The sequence below is a fragment of the Saimiri boliviensis genome, chromosome 12 (genome assembly GCF_048565385.1).
Source record: "Saimiri boliviensis isolate mSaiBol1 chromosome 12, mSaiBol1.pri, whole genome shotgun sequence".
Classification (NCBI taxonomy): Eukaryota; Metazoa; Chordata; class Mammalia; order Primates; family Cebidae; genus Saimiri; species Saimiri boliviensis.
Window position 1 is genome coordinate 38,252,815 of NC_133460.1, and position 20,536 is coordinate 38,273,350.

Sequence of the window (20,536 nt, forward strand, 5' to 3'; positions counted from 1 at the left end):
TAGCATATGCATGTAAACAGCAGAATTGTGTATGCACTTACTGTGCGTTCAGGACTCTGCTGTGCTTGAACTTGGAGTGTTTGTGTGTTTGGAGGAGGGTTATGAGAGTGTGTAGAGGGAAAAGATTTGTATGTTTAAGTGCAGCCAAGTGGTAGTGTGTGTGATGTGTGTGTAGACGAGGAATTACGTGGACGCTCCATGTGCGTTCAGGAGTATGTATGTTCGAGGAGCTACGAAAGCGCATGTATGGAAAGGATTTATACGTGTAAGTGCAGAAAGTGGCAGTGTGTACGTGGTGTGTGTGTGCGCGCGAGTGTGTGAGCGCCAGGGGCCGCCCGCCCGCCGCGGCTCCCCGTGGGCCGGCCGGGCCAATGAGCGCGCGGCTGCAGGGACGGCGGGCGGGGAGGGGGCGCCGAGCCCTGCGGATGGAGGCGCGGGCGGCGCGGCGCGCTCATTCCGCGCGGGCGTTGCTGGCGGGGGGCGGCGCAGCCGCTGGACCCGGACCGGGGCCGCGACCCGGGGCGGCGGGCGGCGTGGGCGGCGCCCCAGGCTGGGATGCGCTGGGGGCTCCGTGGCGGCGGCGGCGTTGGCGGTGGCGTCGGCGGCTGCAGGGGGACGAGCTAGCGCCGCGGCGCGGGGAGCCAGTTGAGCCCGGCCGGCGAGCGGAGGCGGCGGCGCAGGCAGAGCGGCGGCGGCAGCGGGAGCCCGAGCGCTGCGCGCCCACCATGGCCGCCCAGGGAGAGCCCGGCTACCTGGCGGCGCAGTCGGACCCCGGCTCCAACAGCGAGCGCAGCACAGACTCCCCGATGCCCGGCTCAGAGGACGACCTGGTCGCCGGGGCTACCCTGCACAGCCCGGAGTGGAGCGAGGAGCGCTTCCGCGTGGACAGGAAGAAACTTGAGGCCATGTTACAAGGTAGGCATCCCCGGTGTTCTCGGACTCCCCGACGGAGCCTCCAACTCCTCCTCGGACATCCCCAGCGCGCGCGCCGGCGCCCGCTACTCCAGCCCACGGCGGCTTTAGCTCCAGGCCCGCTCCCCGGCGGAGCCCGAGGACACCCAGGGAATGGAAACTTCGCGGGACTCCCCACCCTTCCACGCCTCTCAGGTTTCCAGGCGCTGGGGGCCCTGTGCGAACTTGACCGGCTTCAGAAAAGCCGAAAGCCGAGTTTGTACTGGCGCGCCCAAGTTGCTTTCTGGACTTTGGAGATGCCAACTTCAGCCCGGACACCTGGGCTGTGCTATCTGCATCACTCAGGGGGCACAGAGTATGCGTGACTCTCCCCATGCCCTGGCAGTCTCGAGTTCTGTCTCTCCGTCTGCTTCACTTTCTCCCCTAGTCAGTATCTACTTCCTCCAGCTGAGGGGCCTTGTCTTGCTATTGGGAAACGCTCTGCAGATGTCAGGGCTTAAGACAGGAGCTCCCGCCCCCACCCCTGTGGTCAAGTAGGGCCAGGATGGGGGTGAGCAGCCAAAGCGAGGGGAGAGTGTGGGGGCAGTGCTGCTGTGTTTGAGGACAGTGTTCATCTCTTGACAGGCTTATAAAACACATCTTGAGTTACATTCAGTCCATAAAAATCTTCCTGTGTTGTGGGTGTCTGACTTTGTCTTTCACAACTTAGAATTATTTTTAACTCTTTAATTTCTTTGGGACTTTCCCAGGCAGAAAATCTTGAACCACACTGGACCGAAAACAGATTCTGATTTATAATACGAGTATTGGAGTGAACGTGAAAACGTCCAAGGTCATTTTGACCTTTCTTAAAACCGTTAATTACTAGCCTACCTGTATGTGGCTCATTTCCCACATCCTAAGAGAGAAATGAGTCAGTTGGAACGACTGTTATTCTTAAAATACGTGTAGAAGACCAGGCATTAGTCTCACTTTGGCTGCTAGTGAAGATTCATTCAGTAGCTAGTGTTCTTTTATCGCGGGAGGGATTGGAGCTTTTCAAACTTTCTTTGTGGCTTTATGCATAACTTACTTTGACTTTATCAGTCAATGCATCGCAGTATGGGAGCGATTTAGCCGGCTGTGGAAATGCAGTGGCTTTTTAGAACAATTAAGTAGGTTATTTTAAGAGAGAACAACATGTTTTCCAAAACAATAACTTGTGGAAACAAATAGCAAGAGTGTTTGGCAGGCGGTTTTTGGATGTGCTACAGGCTTTCCTCACTTGTTGCTTATTTTTATTGATAAACATCCCTAATGTGTGTCACGTCTCTGTCTATCTCTCCCCTTCCCTCTTCTTTCTCAAATTATGTAACTTTTGAGAAGAGTTACTTCTGTGATAAACTATTCAAGTAAGACTGTTTATTACATAGATTTGGAAATTAAAGCCACCGTTGCATTTCAGTAACTCATTTTAGTTATTTCATCTGTTTTGTGGTTCTGTTTGCCTAGTTTATGATGATAAAACAAAATATTAGATTTATGTCAGGCATATATTGTGAGATCGTTTGGAAGGAAGTGATAGTAGCACATACTCATCCTTTTCAACCTGCTTCCAGTTTGCTAATGGAGTCTGGAGTGATGTGAAAGAATGATCTGTTTCACCTGCGCACAAACAAGTAAGGACAGTGATGTTAGCTTCTGGGAAGTTCAAGCGTATAACCTGAGCTTTAGAAGTAGATTTCCTTTTTCGAATTAATTCATTTTCACTTTGAATAAAATGAAGTTTTGATGAGGCTTTTTGAAAATTTGAAGACTTTTGTATTAATAGATGTGATACTACGACCTGAGATGGTTTGAAATTGCTTTGCAGTGATAAAGTTTCTTTTACAGAAAGTTTTAACTCTTAACATCTCTTGAAAAACCAATATACAGTCATGCATTGCTTAACGACTACGACTGGGCTATGTTCTTAGAAATGTATCCTTAGGCATTTTCATTGTGCAAGCATCATAGAATGTAATTACACAAATGTAGATTGTGTAGCTTGCTACACCTACTACCTAGGCTATAGTCTGTTGCTCCTAGGCTACAAATAATGTTACTAGACTACCAGGCTTGTTACTGTACCTAATACTGTAAGCAGTTGTAGCACAATGGTATTTGTATATCCAAATATATCTAAACATTGAAAAGGTAATGTGTTAATTTACTATGACTATGGCATTACTAGGCGATAGGAATTTTTCAGCTTCATAATCTTATGGGACCATTGTAGTATATGTGGTTAGTTCTTAACCAAAATGCAAGCGTGAGCACTGGGATCACTAATACCTGGGTTCAAAACCCTGTAGGATCTCAGGAAGGTTGCTGGGCCTCTCTCTACCTTCAGTTTGCCCATCTGTAAAATGGAGCTGATACTAGGACCTTTTCTCTTAGGTTTTGGGAGAATCGAAAGAGATAATGCCTAACAAACTAACATTTGCCCACAGTGTTTGGTCGATAAGAACTTAATGAATATCTGCTGTTATTAATAATAAATATTACATCATGGATTAAAAGGATTTCCAGTGCCTGCCACAATGTATGAAATATAGCATATACTCAATATATAGTTGGGGAATAAAGTAGTTTTGCAAGTTCATAATTGCAGAAGTAAAGTAGAAACTAAAGAAGTAAGTCTGTCAAGTCAGTAAGCATTCTAATATTATTAAATATTCTTGGGTGGAAAACTTTTTATTTGAAATGTGCCGAGGAAGTAAAGTCTGTATTTGAGTTTTTGATGATTGTGAATTTGGGCTGCTATTTTTTTCTACTTACAATTGACTTAAAATAGCTACAGGTTTCCAATTTAAATGAGGATAAGTAAGATTTTCTGCCTTTAAGTATTCTAAGTGCAAATTGGTGATTATAATGCTTGGAATTTGTTACCAGAGAGACTGTCCTGGGGGCAAGTTAATCTTTAATGAGTTGTATTTTTATTAGTAGAGAAATTCTTCTACGCAATGGACCAAAAATTCAGTGAGGTTAAAATATGGGCAATAAGGGTAGTAGTCAAATAAATGAAATACCATTCTGAGATAATCATTGAAACTTCAAAGAATTGTTACAGATAAAAACCACTAGGCCAAAAATGTAGGGAAATATCATTATTTTTTCTTTTCTTTTCTTTTCTTTTTTTTTAACTGGTGGGTTGGAGTCTAGTAACTACTTCAAAACAACCATGCAGAGTATCTGATGTTTTTGCTGTAAATGACAATTATCAGTTTTATTAGTTTACAGTTTTATAAATGGAAATTTATTTTCAAGTTTAGGTTTTTGATGGGTGAGGTCAGCCTTGGAATGAATACCATAGACAGTATTTTTAATGATAAAGATGATAAAAATAAATTTAAATATATTTAATACTGATCTTCAAATGTAAATTTCATGTTTCATGTGAACTAATAATGTTGATTTATTGAAGTCAATCAAATTTGAGTTAACTCAAAGTTATGAGTTATATATCATAACTCACATTGGCTCAATGTGAGTTATCAGGGAAGAAAGGGAGGAGAGTGTCATAGCAGAAAGTCTGGGACAAAGTAGGAAATAATTGAGTCAAGAGAATCGGAGATACAGTCTTGGTGTTTGCTGGAGTACTGAGGCAAACACAGGATTCCTATATTAATGCATTTCTTTTTAAAAGTATTTTTCTTTGTAAAAACATATATGTGGGCTATAAAATTAAAAATTCCCATATATAACACAGCACCTCAAAGTATTATTTTAAAAAAAACTTCCCATATAAAATTCAGAATCACAGGCATTTTCAAAGTTGGGAATCTCTTCTTTCAGTAGAGAAAGTAGTGAGTGTTAAAAAGTGGGACCTATAATGGGGAAGAATGGCCTATTTTCATGAAAGGAGATTGACATCTGGTGGGGTTTTATCATATTGCTGCTAAAGACTTTGAGAACCATGTTGCATTTTTACAATGATAGGCAGAACTGGGATCATTTGCTACTGCTTGGTTGAGTAGCAGAGTTGGCCACTAAAACAGAGGTTGTCATACATCATTGATTAAAAGTGGGAGCAGCAACTATGTTATCTCTTTAATTCTGCAAACTTTAGTGGATTTTTAAAATGGTTTGATGAACAGATAATAATTTAGATTTCTTTCATGGGAGTGGAAAGAAATACGAAGCCGAAAATGTATGAAAATGGGGGAGTAGGCCGGGCGCTGTGGCTCATGCCTGTAATCCTAGCACTTTGGGAGACCGAGGCGGGTGGATCACCTGAGGTCAGGAGTTCAAGACCAACCTGGCCATCATGGTGAAACCACACCTTTAAAAAAAAAGAAAGAGCCGGGCGCGGTGGCTCAAGCCTGTAATCCCAGCACTTTGGGAGGCCGAGGCGGGCGGATCACGAGGTCGAGAGATCGAGACCAACCTGGTCAACATGGTGAAACCCTGTCTCTACTAAAGATACAAAAAATCAGCTGGGCATGGTGGTGTGTGCCTGTAATCCCAGTTACTCAGGAGGCTGAGGCAGGAGAATTGCTTGAACCCGGGAGGCGGAGGTTGCGGTGAGCCGAGATCGCGCCATTGCACTCCAGCCTGGGTAACAAGAGCGAAACTCTGTCTCAAAAAACTAAAAAAAAAAAAAAAAAAAAAAAAAAGAAAATGGGGGAGTACCAAAAGCGAAGATAAAGAGTAAAGCTTAAATGAACAGAGTTTTCTAGCTAATGCTCGATCAAGGCTAATAAACAGCAAAAACAAATCAAATAACTTTATGATCTTAGTGATTAAGAGCACAGGGCTCTGGGCCAAATCTGGATTTGAATCTTTGTGTTACCTTTTTATAGGGAGCTTGGGAGAATTCATCACTTGTGACCCAATTTCTCAAATGGGGGAATTAATAACAGTTCTTAACTCCTCAGGTAGTTTTGACAATGAAGAGGAAAAAGGTGGGGTAAGCTATTCCAGTGCTGGCAACAGAGAAAGTGCCGAATAAGCTAATAACAACAATATTCACTGTAAATAATAATGTATAAAATGCACATTCTTATATTGATCATGAAAATCAAGAATATTGGAAACTTTAATTTAGACTTAAATTATCTTATGATTAATGAACATGCACAGCTATCTAAATATTATTGGTCTTCCTGGCAGCTCGCCATGTGTTCAGTGCACTTGTAAAGGTGGGTGAGTACATACTAAGTAAAGCTCCATTAGATATGAGTGTTGAATTCTAGATTTTGCTAGGATGAGAGGGCTTTTCACTCTTCTTAGTTGTAAACTGTTCTTGCTTTGAGTGTTTTCCATTCTTTGACTAGTCCTGAGCCATTCACTTCTAGTATGGTTTACTAAAGACTAGCAGCAAAATCAGTTAATCTCTCTTCTAGTTGTACGTTGCTCTGAATTTGAGTCACTCATTGGTGTGTAGAAAGAAGCTTTTTTGAAGAAAATGGTCTACCTGGGTTAACATGTTTCATTTGCTCACCTGTAAAATGGGGATAATAATAGTCCCACTTTATGGGGATATTGTGAATACTGAGCAAGAGAATGTATATAAAATGCTCAGCTCAGTGTCAGGTTCATGGTGCTTAATAAACATCAGTTCAGATGCAGCAGTACTTTCACATGATAGATAAAGATTTCAAAAGACTAGAAAGAAAATGCTTGCCAAGTCTTTTTTTCTTCTAATTGCATGTGAATCCTTTTGTGTGTGTGTGTGTGTGTGTGTGTGTGTGTGTGTGTGTGTGTGTGTGGCGGTGGGGCGGTGGGTGGTGTCTGATTTGTTTTTTAGTGAAAGTCTTCCTCAAAAAATTAGAAAGTTGTTAAGGCAATTTATTTGAGCCGGAAAGCATAGTTGAAATTAAAATTGCTTTGTAGATTAAGTGAAAAAACACATCAGAGGTTGTATAGCTTGGCAGTAAAGAGCTCTGGAGCTGCTGTCACACTAGCTTGGATTGAGGGGGTCCTTGCTTTGCTTCTTGTAGAGTCCTGTGAGGATACACTGAGAGGGTCATTAAAACCCCATGCTCATGGGCATGGAGCAAGCACTCTCAGTCAGTGTTATCTCTCTGGAGACTTGGGGGTTTTGGTGAAGTTGATCATTGATAAGTTAACCACACAGCTAGAGAGGTTTGTTATACCAGTGACTTTTACAGGCAGGAATGTATTTGGCTGCGACTAACAGGAAACCTTGACATAGAGTGGCTTAAACAAGCCAGGGGTTTGTCTTCCTCACCTACTGAGAAGTCTGGGGCTAAGCAGTCCAGGCTTCGAGAGCTGCTCTAGGGCATCAGGAGCCCAGTGTCTTTTCCCTCCTGCTTCCTCCATCTTCAGCCTGTGGCTTTTTGCCTTATTTTTGCACTACGGCTGTGGCCGTATCCTGAGGTGTGTCTGTAGTTTATGCAGGTAAAAGGTGGAAAAACAAAAATTATTTTCTCTTAGAGATTTTGCCTTTTTATGTGACAAAGAATTCTCTCTCCTGGAACTCCCATTTGTACTTCTTTGGCCCCTTTTTTTGCAAGAGACTCTGGGAATGTGTCATCTTTTTCCAGCCTCACTAGTAGAAGTAGGCAAAGAAGAGAGGGGTCAGAATAGATGCTGAATGATTCACCCCATAATTTCTTCTCAGTAGGCAAAAGAGAGAAGCATTAGGACCCAAAATTGCAAGCTATGACTGAAGCCAAAGCGTACCTGTATCAGAGACTTTGGACTGTGCTGATAATCTGTAGGAACTTATATTATTTAGTAACGTTATATATCAGTAGAATTTCTTTCTTTCTTTTTTTAAATTATAAATTTTTTTTTCCGTCAGGCAGCCCCTGAACCAGAGTAGGTTCTGAGAGGCTCCCTAGAATTTTGTTCTTGGCATAGTACAAAAATAAACCTAAATCTCAAAGAGGAAACAACTTTGATCATCTAAAGTTCTTCTCATCTTGTTACTCCTTTTACGAACAGGATCTAGGGCCACTGGGTACTGGAACTATCTCTAAAAATTCTTCATTGTTTTTTCCACATCAGATGTTTTTTTCCCCCATGGAAAATTACATGGTGCATAAAAATGCTCATTTTACTTTTTGTTACACTAAGATATCCTTTCTGTCTTCCCTCCTCCCACCTTCCACACATGTCAGATTTCTTTTAGAAATGACAGGTTCAGTGTAGTTCATGCCTCTGCTCTTTTGGCTTTTTATAGGCTGGTCAACTCAGGTAAAATCTGGCCAATAAGGCCAGAATTTGTTCAGAACCGTTTTGGAGACAGTTTGATAGAATTATCATCTCATGTTTCATCATTTGAAATTGTCCAAAATGATGAGCTGATAAACTAGTTGACTCATTTTTAGTCCATTTTAAGATACAGTTCTTACTTTAAAAATGTATAAGGTTATGGTGACCACATATATTCCTTTATATAAAATGTTTAATAAACTGTGAGGGATGAGGCACAATTTTAATGTAACTTATAGTGGTTTTGCAGTGTGTAGGAACAATCTTGATCAGAAAATCTTGTTATGCTGAAAAAGTCACCAAATTCAGTGTCTAATACTTGTTCTACTACCATTAGGTAAGTCTCCAAAGTGCACAAAACCGTCATAGAAACGTGCCGTGGGTGCTATACATTTGTAAATACTTTTCCTACCTACCAGGCTACTAATAACTGTGGGTGATGAATGCAGTTGTATTTGTAACAAGTATTAAATCCTGTTACCATTTATGATGCTGGGATATAAAAGATAACATGTTATAGGTATCAAATGGTTTCAGTGAAAATGACAAACCCCCATTAGTCTGCATATTGAGTTAATCTGGATCTTAACTGTATCTCTTTTATAGGAAGGTGATTAAAAATAGGATTTGAAAATAAGCCATTGCTGTTTTTTTCCCCTCAATTTTAAAAGTAATACAGATTTATATAGAATACTTGAAAGTATAAACATATGTAAAAAAGAAAAACCAAAAGTCATTCCTACGTCCAGAATCCAGCAATAACTGCTGATGATATTTTAGGAATTTTTTTCCTGGTCTTTTGAAAATATGCCTACACATAACTTATTTTTGCCATGCATATTGAGTTTCTACCATATGTCAGGTGCAATGTTAAGCTTTGGGGATGCAGATGAAACCAAAAGAATTACCATCCCTACCCTTCTGTGACTTAAATGCTACACCAGCATCATACCTCCCATCTTTTTCACTTAGCATTATATCATAAATATTTTCTGTTTCATTAAAGGTTCTTGAAAAACATGGTTTTAAATGTCTATATAATTCTCTTGTTGTTTTATACTTTGTTTAAACACTACAACAGTTTAGAATATTTTTAGGTGGCCAGGCAATGGAATGAGCCCCATGTTTCTACCCAAACTTCCCAGGATTCAGATCCTGATTCTATCATTTATTAGCTGTGTGGTCTGGGACAACTTAATAACTCGTTTAGCCCAGTCTTCTCCTCTCTAAAATGAGAATAAAAAGTATCTTTCTTCCAGGTTGTGAAGGTTAGAAATACTGTATCCACAGGTGCAAGGTGTGGAGCAGGTAGTAAAGATGTGGCAGATGACGAATATTTATCCTGCTATCCCAATCACTTTTGCCTAAAAACCTTTTATGCATTTTTGATTATTCTCATAGGAAAAACCGTATTAATGAAATTTTGGGGTGGCAAAGGACATGGAAATTTTAAGGTTCCTGGTCAATTTTGAAAAATTATTTTTGGGAAGTTTTGCAGGTTAGGCAGAAGAGACCACAAATCTGCAGGGTATCTGCTCCTTATACCTGTGGTTCCCACAGTCTGTTACTAAAAAGAACTGAATTACCAATATAGAGTTACAGCTCCATTTTGCCCTTTTCACTGAAAAATTTAAGTGATTTTTATCTTACCTGCTTAGCATGTCTGTGGATCAATATTTTTTTAACAATTGTGTGCATGAAAGTCACTTGGGGAATATGTTTTTTTGGGGGGCAGGTAGACTGTGGCTTCCCTCTCAGATTCCAACTCTGTAGGTTTGAGAGTGGTGTTGGCAGGATAGGCATTTTGAAAAGAATCTTGTATGAGTCTAATGGAGATGGTCCCAGTATAACACTTTGAGAAACATTCCAAGGTGGTTAGAAGATGGTGAACTCACTGAAGTTAAGAAGATTCAGGTTCTTTTCTTTCTTTGATTTCCTTTACCTTTTTTTTTTTTTTGAGACGGAGTTTCGCTCTTGTTACCCAGGCTGGAGTGCAATGGCGCGATCTCGGCTCACCGCAACCTCCGCCTCCTGGGCTCAGGCAATTCTCCTGCCTCAGCCTCCTGGGTAGCTGGGATTACAGGCACACGCCACCATGCCCAGCTAGTTTTTTGTATTTTTAGTAGAGACGGGGTTTCACCATGTTGACCAGGATGGTCTCGATCTCTTGACCTCGTGATCCACCCGCCTCGGCCTCCCAAAGTGCTGGGATTACAGGCTTGAGATTTCCTTTACCTTTGAAGCTAGTACTTTTTCCACATTATTAAACCGTCTTGAAACATTTTAGTCTAGCAACATAATTTATAACTGGCATGTTGTTTATAGTAGCTTGTTTTAAGGGACTTGGGGGAGGAGCACAAATCTATATATTATTGTGGAGGGCAATATTGTCATATTGCAGTAGGCTCAGAATGCATTCAGTTTTCCTACAGACTCCCATTAAGTTAGGCATAATAGACACCTATGTAATATATTATGAAATAATTTAAAAATGTACTTTTTATTGTACAAATTTAAAAAGCAATATGAAGGAAGCTTTTAAAAAGAAAAATAATCATCAGCAATATCACCATCCTAAGAACCATTTTAATTTTTCAGCCTTGAATTAGAGTTTATATAGTTACTGATATAGTATTAACTACTGTTTTGCATTCAGCATATTAATCTATTAAATGTTTTCTGTATTTCTAAACAGTTTTCAGGATTAAAATTCTATAGTTGAATAATATAGCACATTTGGTTAAAAAAATTTTTGTAACTAGGAACTACTGTATAATGAACATGATTACATAGCTTTTTTTTTCTTTGTGACTGTATTCTGAGGAAGAAGTTTGAGGAATCTGAGTACTGAAGAATGATGGTAATTGCAAAAGCAGCAGCCAGTTTGTATTGATCTCTTATACTTTGTGTGGGGCACTGTCATTGGTGATTTATGCCTGTGCGGTCATCTCAGCCTCTCAGCAACAATTCATGAGATACAGATGCCCATTGGGATCTGTATTTTACAGGAAAACAAAAACTGTGAACACTTTAAATTTGGAGCCCTGCTTTCTTTTTTGGAATTCCAACTAGATCTAGACACTAGTTTTCTTCTTAGGGTTGTTGTAAAATCTAGACTTTTGTATATTGTGGAGATGTATCACAGCTGAGTTTAGGGTGACCAACTACCCTACAGAATAGGTGACACTGCTTCTTGAGTGTCCTGCTGAAATGCAGAGGAGTTTGATGTCAGGCTCAGGGGTGGGTTAGAATTCTCAGTGAGAATGCATGCAGATGTTCCAAAGCTCTGCCTTCCACTAGCTTTGGTTATGTTTTCTTAGTTTCTCCCTTTATAAAACAATAATAATATGTCTCATCTAGGATTATGATAATGTTTGTAAGCCTGGCACACAATTGGTGCCTTGTAAATAGTTTGTATTTTTCAAATTCATCTTCTGTTCCTCTGTGGCATCTGGCCCAGAACTGTGAAAATATCTGTATTGTGTTTATAGAATAAATGACCTATGATGGATCTGAATTTAAAAGTTTGTCTCATTTTGGGCTAGTGGACCTGGCATTGATCTCATAGAATAGAGCTTTAAAGCAAAGTCACGTGCTTGGCCTTAAGAAATGCCAAACAGTTTTGCCTTATGTGAGTAAGTCAGAGCAGTTCTCCATATGCAAGGTGATCTTTCTTCAGTCTAGGAAGTATGTAGAATGTTTTACTTTTAGTGATAGTACATTAATGTGGAGTTTTGAATGAGGCTATGCAAAACTTAATTCAAGTAAGGTTAATATTAATTTATATTTTTATCTAATCTGGATTAGTTTTATAAAGTGAAATCTGTCAAGGTTAATATAATTTCAGTTACAGACACTGAATTATCTTGTTCTTAGAATAATACTTCTCCAGATAGTTGTTTAAATGTGATTTCAAAGCTTCTCAGATAAGAGATAATCCATTCTCAAAAATAAGAGTAGCCTTTTATGTTAGCTTGTTCACTGCACTAAGATTATCATTGAGTTATTTTGAGTTAGAGTGAAATAAACCACTTGTCTCCATAGAATGGTTGATTAGGAGTCAGGTGCCTTGAGTTCATGACCCAGTCTTGCCACTGACCTGGCCACCTTGGACAACCTCTCAGGGTTTCGCATTAGATGCCTCTTAAAATCTCTTTCAACTCCAGTATTCCGTGTCTTTTGTACAGTAAACAGTAGAAACCCAATGGTACTGTGAACATGGTATTGGAAACTGAGTTAGTTCTCCATACTTGAGTAGCTTTGGTAGGAATTCCTCTTGATCTATAACACACACGAGTATTTACAGCTAATGGGAAATGTGGTAGAAAGAGGATAGTCGAAGTGTCTTGGCTTTGGAGAAGCAAGTACTCATAAGAGAGCTAACCGCAAGCTTTGTTTCTAATATCTTGGCAGTCAAATTTGCAACACCCTGAATTCTGTAAGGTTGTCTACAGTAATTGAGCAGAGGCTACAGTGTAAACCATAGTTGAGACTTGGTGTTGACATACTGTACTAGATGAACAACAGATTTTATGCTTCCTCAAGTAGGATCTTTTTGTCACATTTTCCTTCTCCTCTTCTCGTATGTCCAGTTATCAAGCTTCATGTGCCAGGATTGATATCTAGCATCTAAACCACTAGAGTTGCAGGGCAGGAAAATAGGAAAATGTAATGTTGTACATTAGAGTAAAATTTCAATAAAAAATAGAGACATCTGTATCTGTCCAGATTTCAAGTATTTTCAGAATTGTTTTAATTGCTTATTGATTATTGAGAACTAACACAGTATTTTTTCATATTCTGCACAGAGGACCACTAAATCTTTTATTTTCTATGTTTTGAGTTGGTCCCTTTATCATATTATGAGCTTTCTGTTGTTTAAAGCATCACTTAAAGCAAAGGCAATGTTTTGGTAAGATAATTTTTATTTTAATCTGGAGGGGGGGTGAATTTTTTAAATTAAAACATTTTATTTGGGAAAAGGAAACCTGAGATTATCATAGATTTATAGAGGTTTTTTTTTCCCAGGGATCTATGATTTGCTAAAACATTGTTGGCAGTTATATTATCACCTAATCAGAAAGATGACCTTCAAAAATATATTTATCATCAGTAAATGGTTATCTGGGATGCATTATCTAAGTAAAACATATTTGACCAAGTCAAGACAACTGGGCTTTAGCAACAAAACATTGTACAAATGGATTTGAATTTTAAAAGTTTTTCATGAGTGATTAGCTTTCAGGTTTTTTCAAACTTGTGAAATTTTTTTTTTCATTTTAAATCATTTGGGAATAGCGAGACCACCTACAATGAGAAATTGTTGCATGTACTAGACAAAAATCATGAGTGCATATTATGGGACTATAGAATTAAATGAGTTCCTTTATCTTTAAAAGGACTATAATCTAGTGGGAGAGAGGAAACCTACCTGTAATTGTTAACAGAAAACAAAAGGAGGTCACATAGAGTAAGGCCCTAATTAATGTGCATCTTAGTCTGGGTCACCTGCCTTCACCCAACAAGACCAAGAAGTGAAATGAGGGAATTGAAGAGTCAAATAGAAAAGGCAAAGCCAATACAGTGATGCGCTATCCAGTTCATTATTTCTGAGGATGACTGCTACTTCTGGTGAGGCCCAGAAACTATATCCCTGAACTGTCCACTTAAGGGATTAAAAGGAGAGGCATTTGTGTCTCAGCTTCTGTCTCTTTGAGGAGAGTCAAGGGTTGCCTTCTAAGGCCTGCCTTTCCTGTGACTCTGGGTTAATACACTTAAGACTTACTGACACCCATAAGCATCCAACAAGCCCCTAGGGAAGTAGTATGTTTAGTGTAAGCTTGAAATGAGACATTATTACCCCAAAGTTGGTTGATATCTATGCAGAACTGTTTACTGTACCTCACTGGAATCAGAGATGAAGATGAGACGGTATATAAGATTGTATGTACAGTACAATATCTTTATATACTTTAAATGCAAAAAAAGTCAGGAAGGGAGAGGTGGAATTTGAATAGGCATGAAATATTCTTACTGTAAATTCTTGATGGAGAGAATGCTTTGTGAGATTACAAAAATAAGCCTGTTTGCAGTCAGCAAGATGGAGGAATAGGAAGCACCAGCCTTCTACCTTTATAGAAACACTGACTCAACAATATATGGCCCAATAAAGCCTTTATGAGAAGGCCAGAAATCAGTTATGAAGTCATAGAACTCCAGGCAAATTTAAAACCAAGAACCACAGTTTTGAAACAGATAAGATAAGCAGTTTGATTGCATTTGATGCAGCCCTTTCCCTAAGCCACCACAGCTAATGATGAAGAAAAGTCTGGTGACTGGTTTCTCCCTAGGGAGAAAAAGGATAAAATGGAATTATGTTCATTTTTCTGGATTTTTGAGACTACCCAAGTGACTGTTTTCTGCCTTGCTTGACTTGGAGTTCAAATGAGGAATAGGCATACTTTGGATGCCTGGGGGCTGCTAAGACCAAGAGAGCCCAGCAGTTGGTGGCACCACCAAATTTCCCGTAGTACTGCAGAAAGACACCAGAGGGTGCAAGAGGCTATAGACTCCTGAAAAAGAAACCAGCAAACCTATTCTGATTGTGAAATTACACACATAGGCTCAGAAAAAATTCATCTCTGTAAAAGGTTTGAGAGACCCACAGAATCTCTAGCTGGGCTGATTGGTGAAGGTGTTTTTCTATCCAAAATTAGTCTGTAAAGACTGGAAGAGATGACTGTCTATTCAAATATAAAAATTATAAGAAAATATAAGGCACATAAAGAAACAGGGAAATATGGCCCAGTAAGATGAACAAAATAAGTCTTCGTAAACTGATCCAAAAGAAATGGAGATCTATGAATTGCCTGACAAATAATTTAAAAGGGACATTTTGAATTAGTTTGGTGCACTACAAGAAAACGTAGATACACAATGAAATTGTGAATAAAATGAGAGTATCAATTCAGAGAGAGATGCTATAAAGATTCAAACGGGAATTCTGGAGCTGAAGGATACAGTAACTGATTTGAAAAAACATTATCATAGGGGATCAAAAGCAGACTTTACGAAGCAGGAGAAAGAATCAGCAAACTCAAAGACAGGCCATTTGAAATTATTGAGTCAGAGGAACAAAAAGAAAAAGGAAAAATGAAGAAAGCCTAAGGGACTTATGGGACACCATCAAGTGGAATAATATATGCATTATAGGAATTTCAGAAGAGGAATATAGAGGAAATGAGGGACAGAATGTATTTCAAACTACACTGGCCAAAATCGTCCAAATGTGAAAAAGGAAATATCCAAATTTAAGATGCTCAAAGAACTACAGTCATGATGAAACTAAAGAAATTCACACTAAGACACATTATAACCAAGCTTTCCAAAAACAAAGATCTTAACAGCAGGAGAAAAGCGATGTTGTATATACGGAGACTTTTCATAAGAATATTGTAGATTTCTCAGTGGAAGCATCACAGGACAGAGTGGAATAAGATGATATGAGGAATTTTCAAAAAGTTCATAGACAATAATGTATTTTGAAAAAAACTATGCATGGATTTCAAACATTTTTTTTTTTTGGCACTAAAATAAACTGCTAACTTGGATAACACATCAATTTGAAAAGAGTCCCTATCCAGAGCAACATGTGTTCTGCTATTATTGAAGCAAGAACAAATATCAAATTTAAGGTGAGGCATAGTAGAAAAGTGGTGAAATTATTAATGCTTTACAAAAAGTTTATGGGGACACTATGCCAAAGAAATCAGCTGCTTACAAGTGGATAACTCATTTTAAGAAGGGACAAGATGATGATGAAGATGAGGCCCACAGCAGCAGACCATCCATATCAATTTATGTGTAAAAAATTCATCTTGTTCATGCCTTAACTGAAGAGGACCAACAATTAACAGCAGAAGCAATAGGCAAACACTATAGGCATCTCAGTTGGTTTAACTTACACAGTTCTGACTAAAAAATCAAAGTTGAGCAAACTTTCCGTGGGTGCCAAAACTTTTGTGCTAAGATTAATTCTACATAAGAGCTTTCAGTGAAAATTTCAAACAATTGGCATCAAGATCCTGAAGCATTTCTTGAAAGAATTGTAACAGCAGATGAAACATGGCTTTATCAGTATAATCCTGAAGACAAAGCACTATCAAAGCAACAGCTACCAAGATGGACACATGGTCTAGCTAAAGTAAAAGCGGACTGGTCAAGAGCAAAAATCATGCAACAGTTTTTTGAGATATTCAAGGCATTTTGCTTGTTGACTTTCTGGAGGGTCAAAGGAAAATAACATCTGTTTATTGGGAGAGTGTTTTGAGAAAGCCAAAGCTTTTGAAGAAAAATACCTGGGAAAGCTTCATTAGCAAGTCCTTCTCCACCATGACAGTGCTTCTGCTCATTCCTCTCATCAAACAGGGACAATTTTTTTTTTTTCTTTTTTTTTTTTGAGATGGAGTTTCGTTTTTGTTACCCAGGCTGGAGTGGCGTGATCTCGGCTCACCGCAACCTCCGCCTCCTGGGTCCAGGCAATTCTCCTGCCTCAGCCTCCTGAGTAGCTGGGATTACAGGCATGCGCCACCATGCCCAGCTAATTTTTTTGTATTTTTAGTAGAGACGGGGTTTCACCATGTTGACCAGGATGGTCTCGATCTCTTGACCTCGTGATCCACCCGCCTCGGCCTCCCAAAGTGCTGGGATTACAGGCGTGAGCCACTGCACCTGGCCCAAACAGGGACAAATTTTAAAGAATTTCCATGGGGAATTATTAGGCATCTATCTTACAATTGTGATTTATTCCTTTTGACTTCTTTTTGTCTCCTAATTTAAAAAAATCTTTAAAGGGTATCCATTTTTCTTCACTGAATGTAAAAGGACTGCACTGACATGGATAAGTTCCTAGGACCTCCACTTCTTTAGAGATGTACTAAATGGTTGATGTAATCACCTGCAAGAGTAATGGAACTTGATGGAGCTTATGGTGAGAAATAAAGCTCATATTTTTTATTTTTATATTTTAATTCAATTTTCCATGAAAGCTTTGAAGTCCCCTCATCTATGCAAAGTACAAAAGAAAAAAAACCTGACAACCAATAATACGATATATGGCAAGACTTTTAAAAATGAAGAATAAATAAAGACCTTTCAGGATAAACAAAAGGTGAGGAATGAATTACCATTTGCCTACCTTATAAGAATTATTAAAGGGAGTTTTTTAGGTTGAAACAAAAGGATATTAGACAGTAACATGAAGGATATGGAAATATAAAGCTCTCTGGTGAAATACCTATAGAGGATGCACTAGAGCAAATGAGAAAGAAAAGCGTGTCACTATAGAAGAATCAATGAAATGGAAAGGAAGGCAGCAAGAGAGGCAAAGGGGGACAAAAATCACTACTAGCCATACAGAACACAATTAAATGATAATAGTAAGTTCTTACCCATCAGTAATTACTTTAAATGTAAATGGATTAAATTCCCCAGTCAAAAGACATAGAGTGGCTGAATGGATTTAAAAAGAACAAGATCCAACTATATGCTGTCTACAAGACACTTTAGATATAAAGACATACAAGATATTCCATGTAAATGGTAACCCAAAGAGATCAGAAGTGGCCATGTTTATATCAGACAAACATAGACTTTAAATAGAAAATTGTCACTAGGTAAAGACAGACATTAAGTCTCCCTTTACCCAAGATAACAGATTGGTGATGTTGTGAGCATGCCTCTCCTATGCAGAAAGACAAAGTAATGTGTAGAAATTAATGCTATGAACTTTTTTTTTTTTCTGGAAGCAACATAGGAACTTAACAGAAAAACTGAAAGGAACTACAGACCCTTTGAAAGAAGCAGTGGGCAGCAGCCTATACTGTGAACCAGACCGCAAATCCCCACAGGAAGCAGTGAAGCTGCTCACACACCCAAGATATCATTGCTACAATGAGCGTCTGAGAAAAACATCACAAAGTTTCTCAATAACCAAGGAACTCATACAGAGTCTTCACCACTGAAAGTACCCAGAGCTAAAGCTAGATGACAACAATTATAAACATTAAAGTCATACCCTCAAGGAGAATAAAAGAAATAACCCCTGTTAAATGAAAAATAAATTCAAAAATAATGAGAAGAAATAGTCTACCCAAATGAGAAGGAACCAGAAAAATAATTCTGGCAATATGAAAAAGCAGGGTTCTGTAACACCTCCCCCAAAACACAGTAACTCTCCAGCAGTGGATCCAAACCAAAATGAAATCTTTGAAATACCAGATAAAAATTCAGAAGGTTGATTATTAACTTACTCAAGAAGATACAGGAGAAAGGTTAAAACCAACACAAATTAAAAAAAATTAGGATATCACTGAAAATTTTTTTTGAAGAGATAGATGTTTTAAAGGAAAACCAGTCAGAACTTCCAGAAATGAAAGACACACTTAGGATACTACAAAATGTTGTGGAAGGTGTTTATAATACACTAGATTAAGTAGAAGAAATAATTTCAGAGCTTGAAGACATGGCTTTCAAATTAACCCAATCAGATAAAAATAAAAAAAGATTTAAAAGACATGAACAAAGTCTCCAAGAAATATGGGATTGTGTAAAACAGCCAAACAAAGAATTATGAGTTTTCCTGAAAGAGAAGAGAAAACAAAAAGTTTGGAAAACCTATTTGAGGGAATAATCAAGGAAAACTTCCCTGGCCTTGCCAAAAACTTAGACATCCAAATACAACAAGCTCAGAGAAGTCCTGGAAGACTCATTGCAAAAAGGACATCACCAAAGAACATAGTCATCAGGTTATCTAAAGTCAAACTGAAGGAAATAATTCTAAGAACAGTGAGACAAAAGCATTAGGTAACGTATAAAGGAAAACCTGTCAGGCTAACAGCAGACTCCTCAGCAGAAGCCTTACAAACCAGAAGACATTAGGGTCATTCTTTAGTCTCCATAAACAGAATAACTGTTTTTGTATTCTGTTTATTTTGTATTCTGAATTTTGTATTTAGCAAAACTGAGTTTCATAAATGAAGGTGAAATAAAGTCTTTCTCAGAAAAGCAAATGCTGAGGAAAGTTGTCAGTACTAGACCAATGTTAAAAGAACTGCTAAAAGAAATTCTAAATCTTGAAAGAAAAGGTTAATGCAAACAAGGATAGAAACTCCTGAAAACATAAAATTCACCAGGCTTATAAAAGAATAACAATGAAGAAAAAAAGTATAGTCAACATTATGACTGGAATAGTACCTCACATCTTGATATTAATATTGAATGGAGATGGGCTAAGTGCTTCATTAAAGCTTCAGATTGGCAGAATGAAGAAAATAGTCACAAACCAAATATCTGCTGTCTTCAGGAGACATACCTAACACGTAAGGATTCTTATAGACCCAAGGGAAAGGTATGTAAAAAGATATTTCTTGCAAACAGAAACCAAAAGCAAGCAGGAGTAACTATTCCTATATCAGATAAAGCAGACTTTAAAGCAATAATAGTAAAAAAAAGACAAGATCATTATGCAATGATAAAAGGATCCATTCATCAAGAAGATAAAACAATTCTAAATATATATGCACCTAAATCCAGAGCTCCCAGATTCATAAAGCAACTACTACTAGACCTAAGAACAGAGATAGACAGAAACACAGTAGTAGTAAAGGACTTTTGATTGGGTGTGGTGGCTCACGCCTATAATCCCAGAGCTTTGGGAGGCTGAGGTGGGTGGATCACAAGGTCAGGAGTTTGACGCTAGCCTAGCCAACATGGTGAAACTCCATCTCTACTAAAAATACTAGTTAGTCAGTATGGTGGCAGACGCCTGTAGTTCCAGCTGCTTGGGAGGCTGAGGCAGGAGAATTACTTGAACCTGGGAGCCAGAGGTTGCAGTGAGCCAAGATCACGCCATTGCACTCCAGCCTGGGTGACAGAGCGAGATGGTCTCAAAAAAAAAAGAGGACTTTCACTTCACTGGCAGCATTAGACAGAGCATTTAGGCAGAAAGTCAACAAAAATACTGGATGCTAGAACAAACGGACCTAACAGATATTTACAGAACATTCTACTCAAAAACTACCCAAGAACTGCGGAATATACATTCTTCTCATCAGCACATGGAACAGTCTCCAAAATAGATCATATGTAAGCCACAAAACAAGTCTCAATAAATTTTTTAAAAATTGAAATCACATCAGCTGTCTTCTCAGGCCACAGTAGAATAAAACCAATTTCAAGAGTAATCCTCAAAATTGTACAAATACATGGAAATTAATCTGTTTCTGAATGATTTTGGGTTTAATGAAATCAAGATGAAAACTGAAAATTATCTGATATAAATAACAATGACACAAGTTATCAGAGCTCTATGATACAGCAAAAGCAGTGCTAAGAGTAGTTTATAGCACTAAATACCTACATC

General features: G+C 38.7%; 1 protein-coding gene across 3 annotated transcripts in view; it reads left to right on the forward strand.

The window, feature by feature from the left end:
• The first annotated feature begins 421 nt into the window (after positions 1–421).
• Positions 422–20,536, forward strand: part of BICC1 (BicC family RNA binding protein 1) — a 313,489-nt gene continuing 293,374 nt past the window's right edge. The window contains exon 1 of one of the 3 annotated variants that reach the window (XM_010339344.3): positions 422–915. In XM_010339344.3, coding sequence (XP_010337646.2) covers positions 426–915 — 490 coding nt within the window. In that variant the 5' untranslated portion in view covers positions 422–425. The remainder of the gene's footprint in view (positions 916–20,536) is intronic. The other 2 variants (XM_003928706.4, XM_039478423.2) reach the window with 2 other exon arrangements.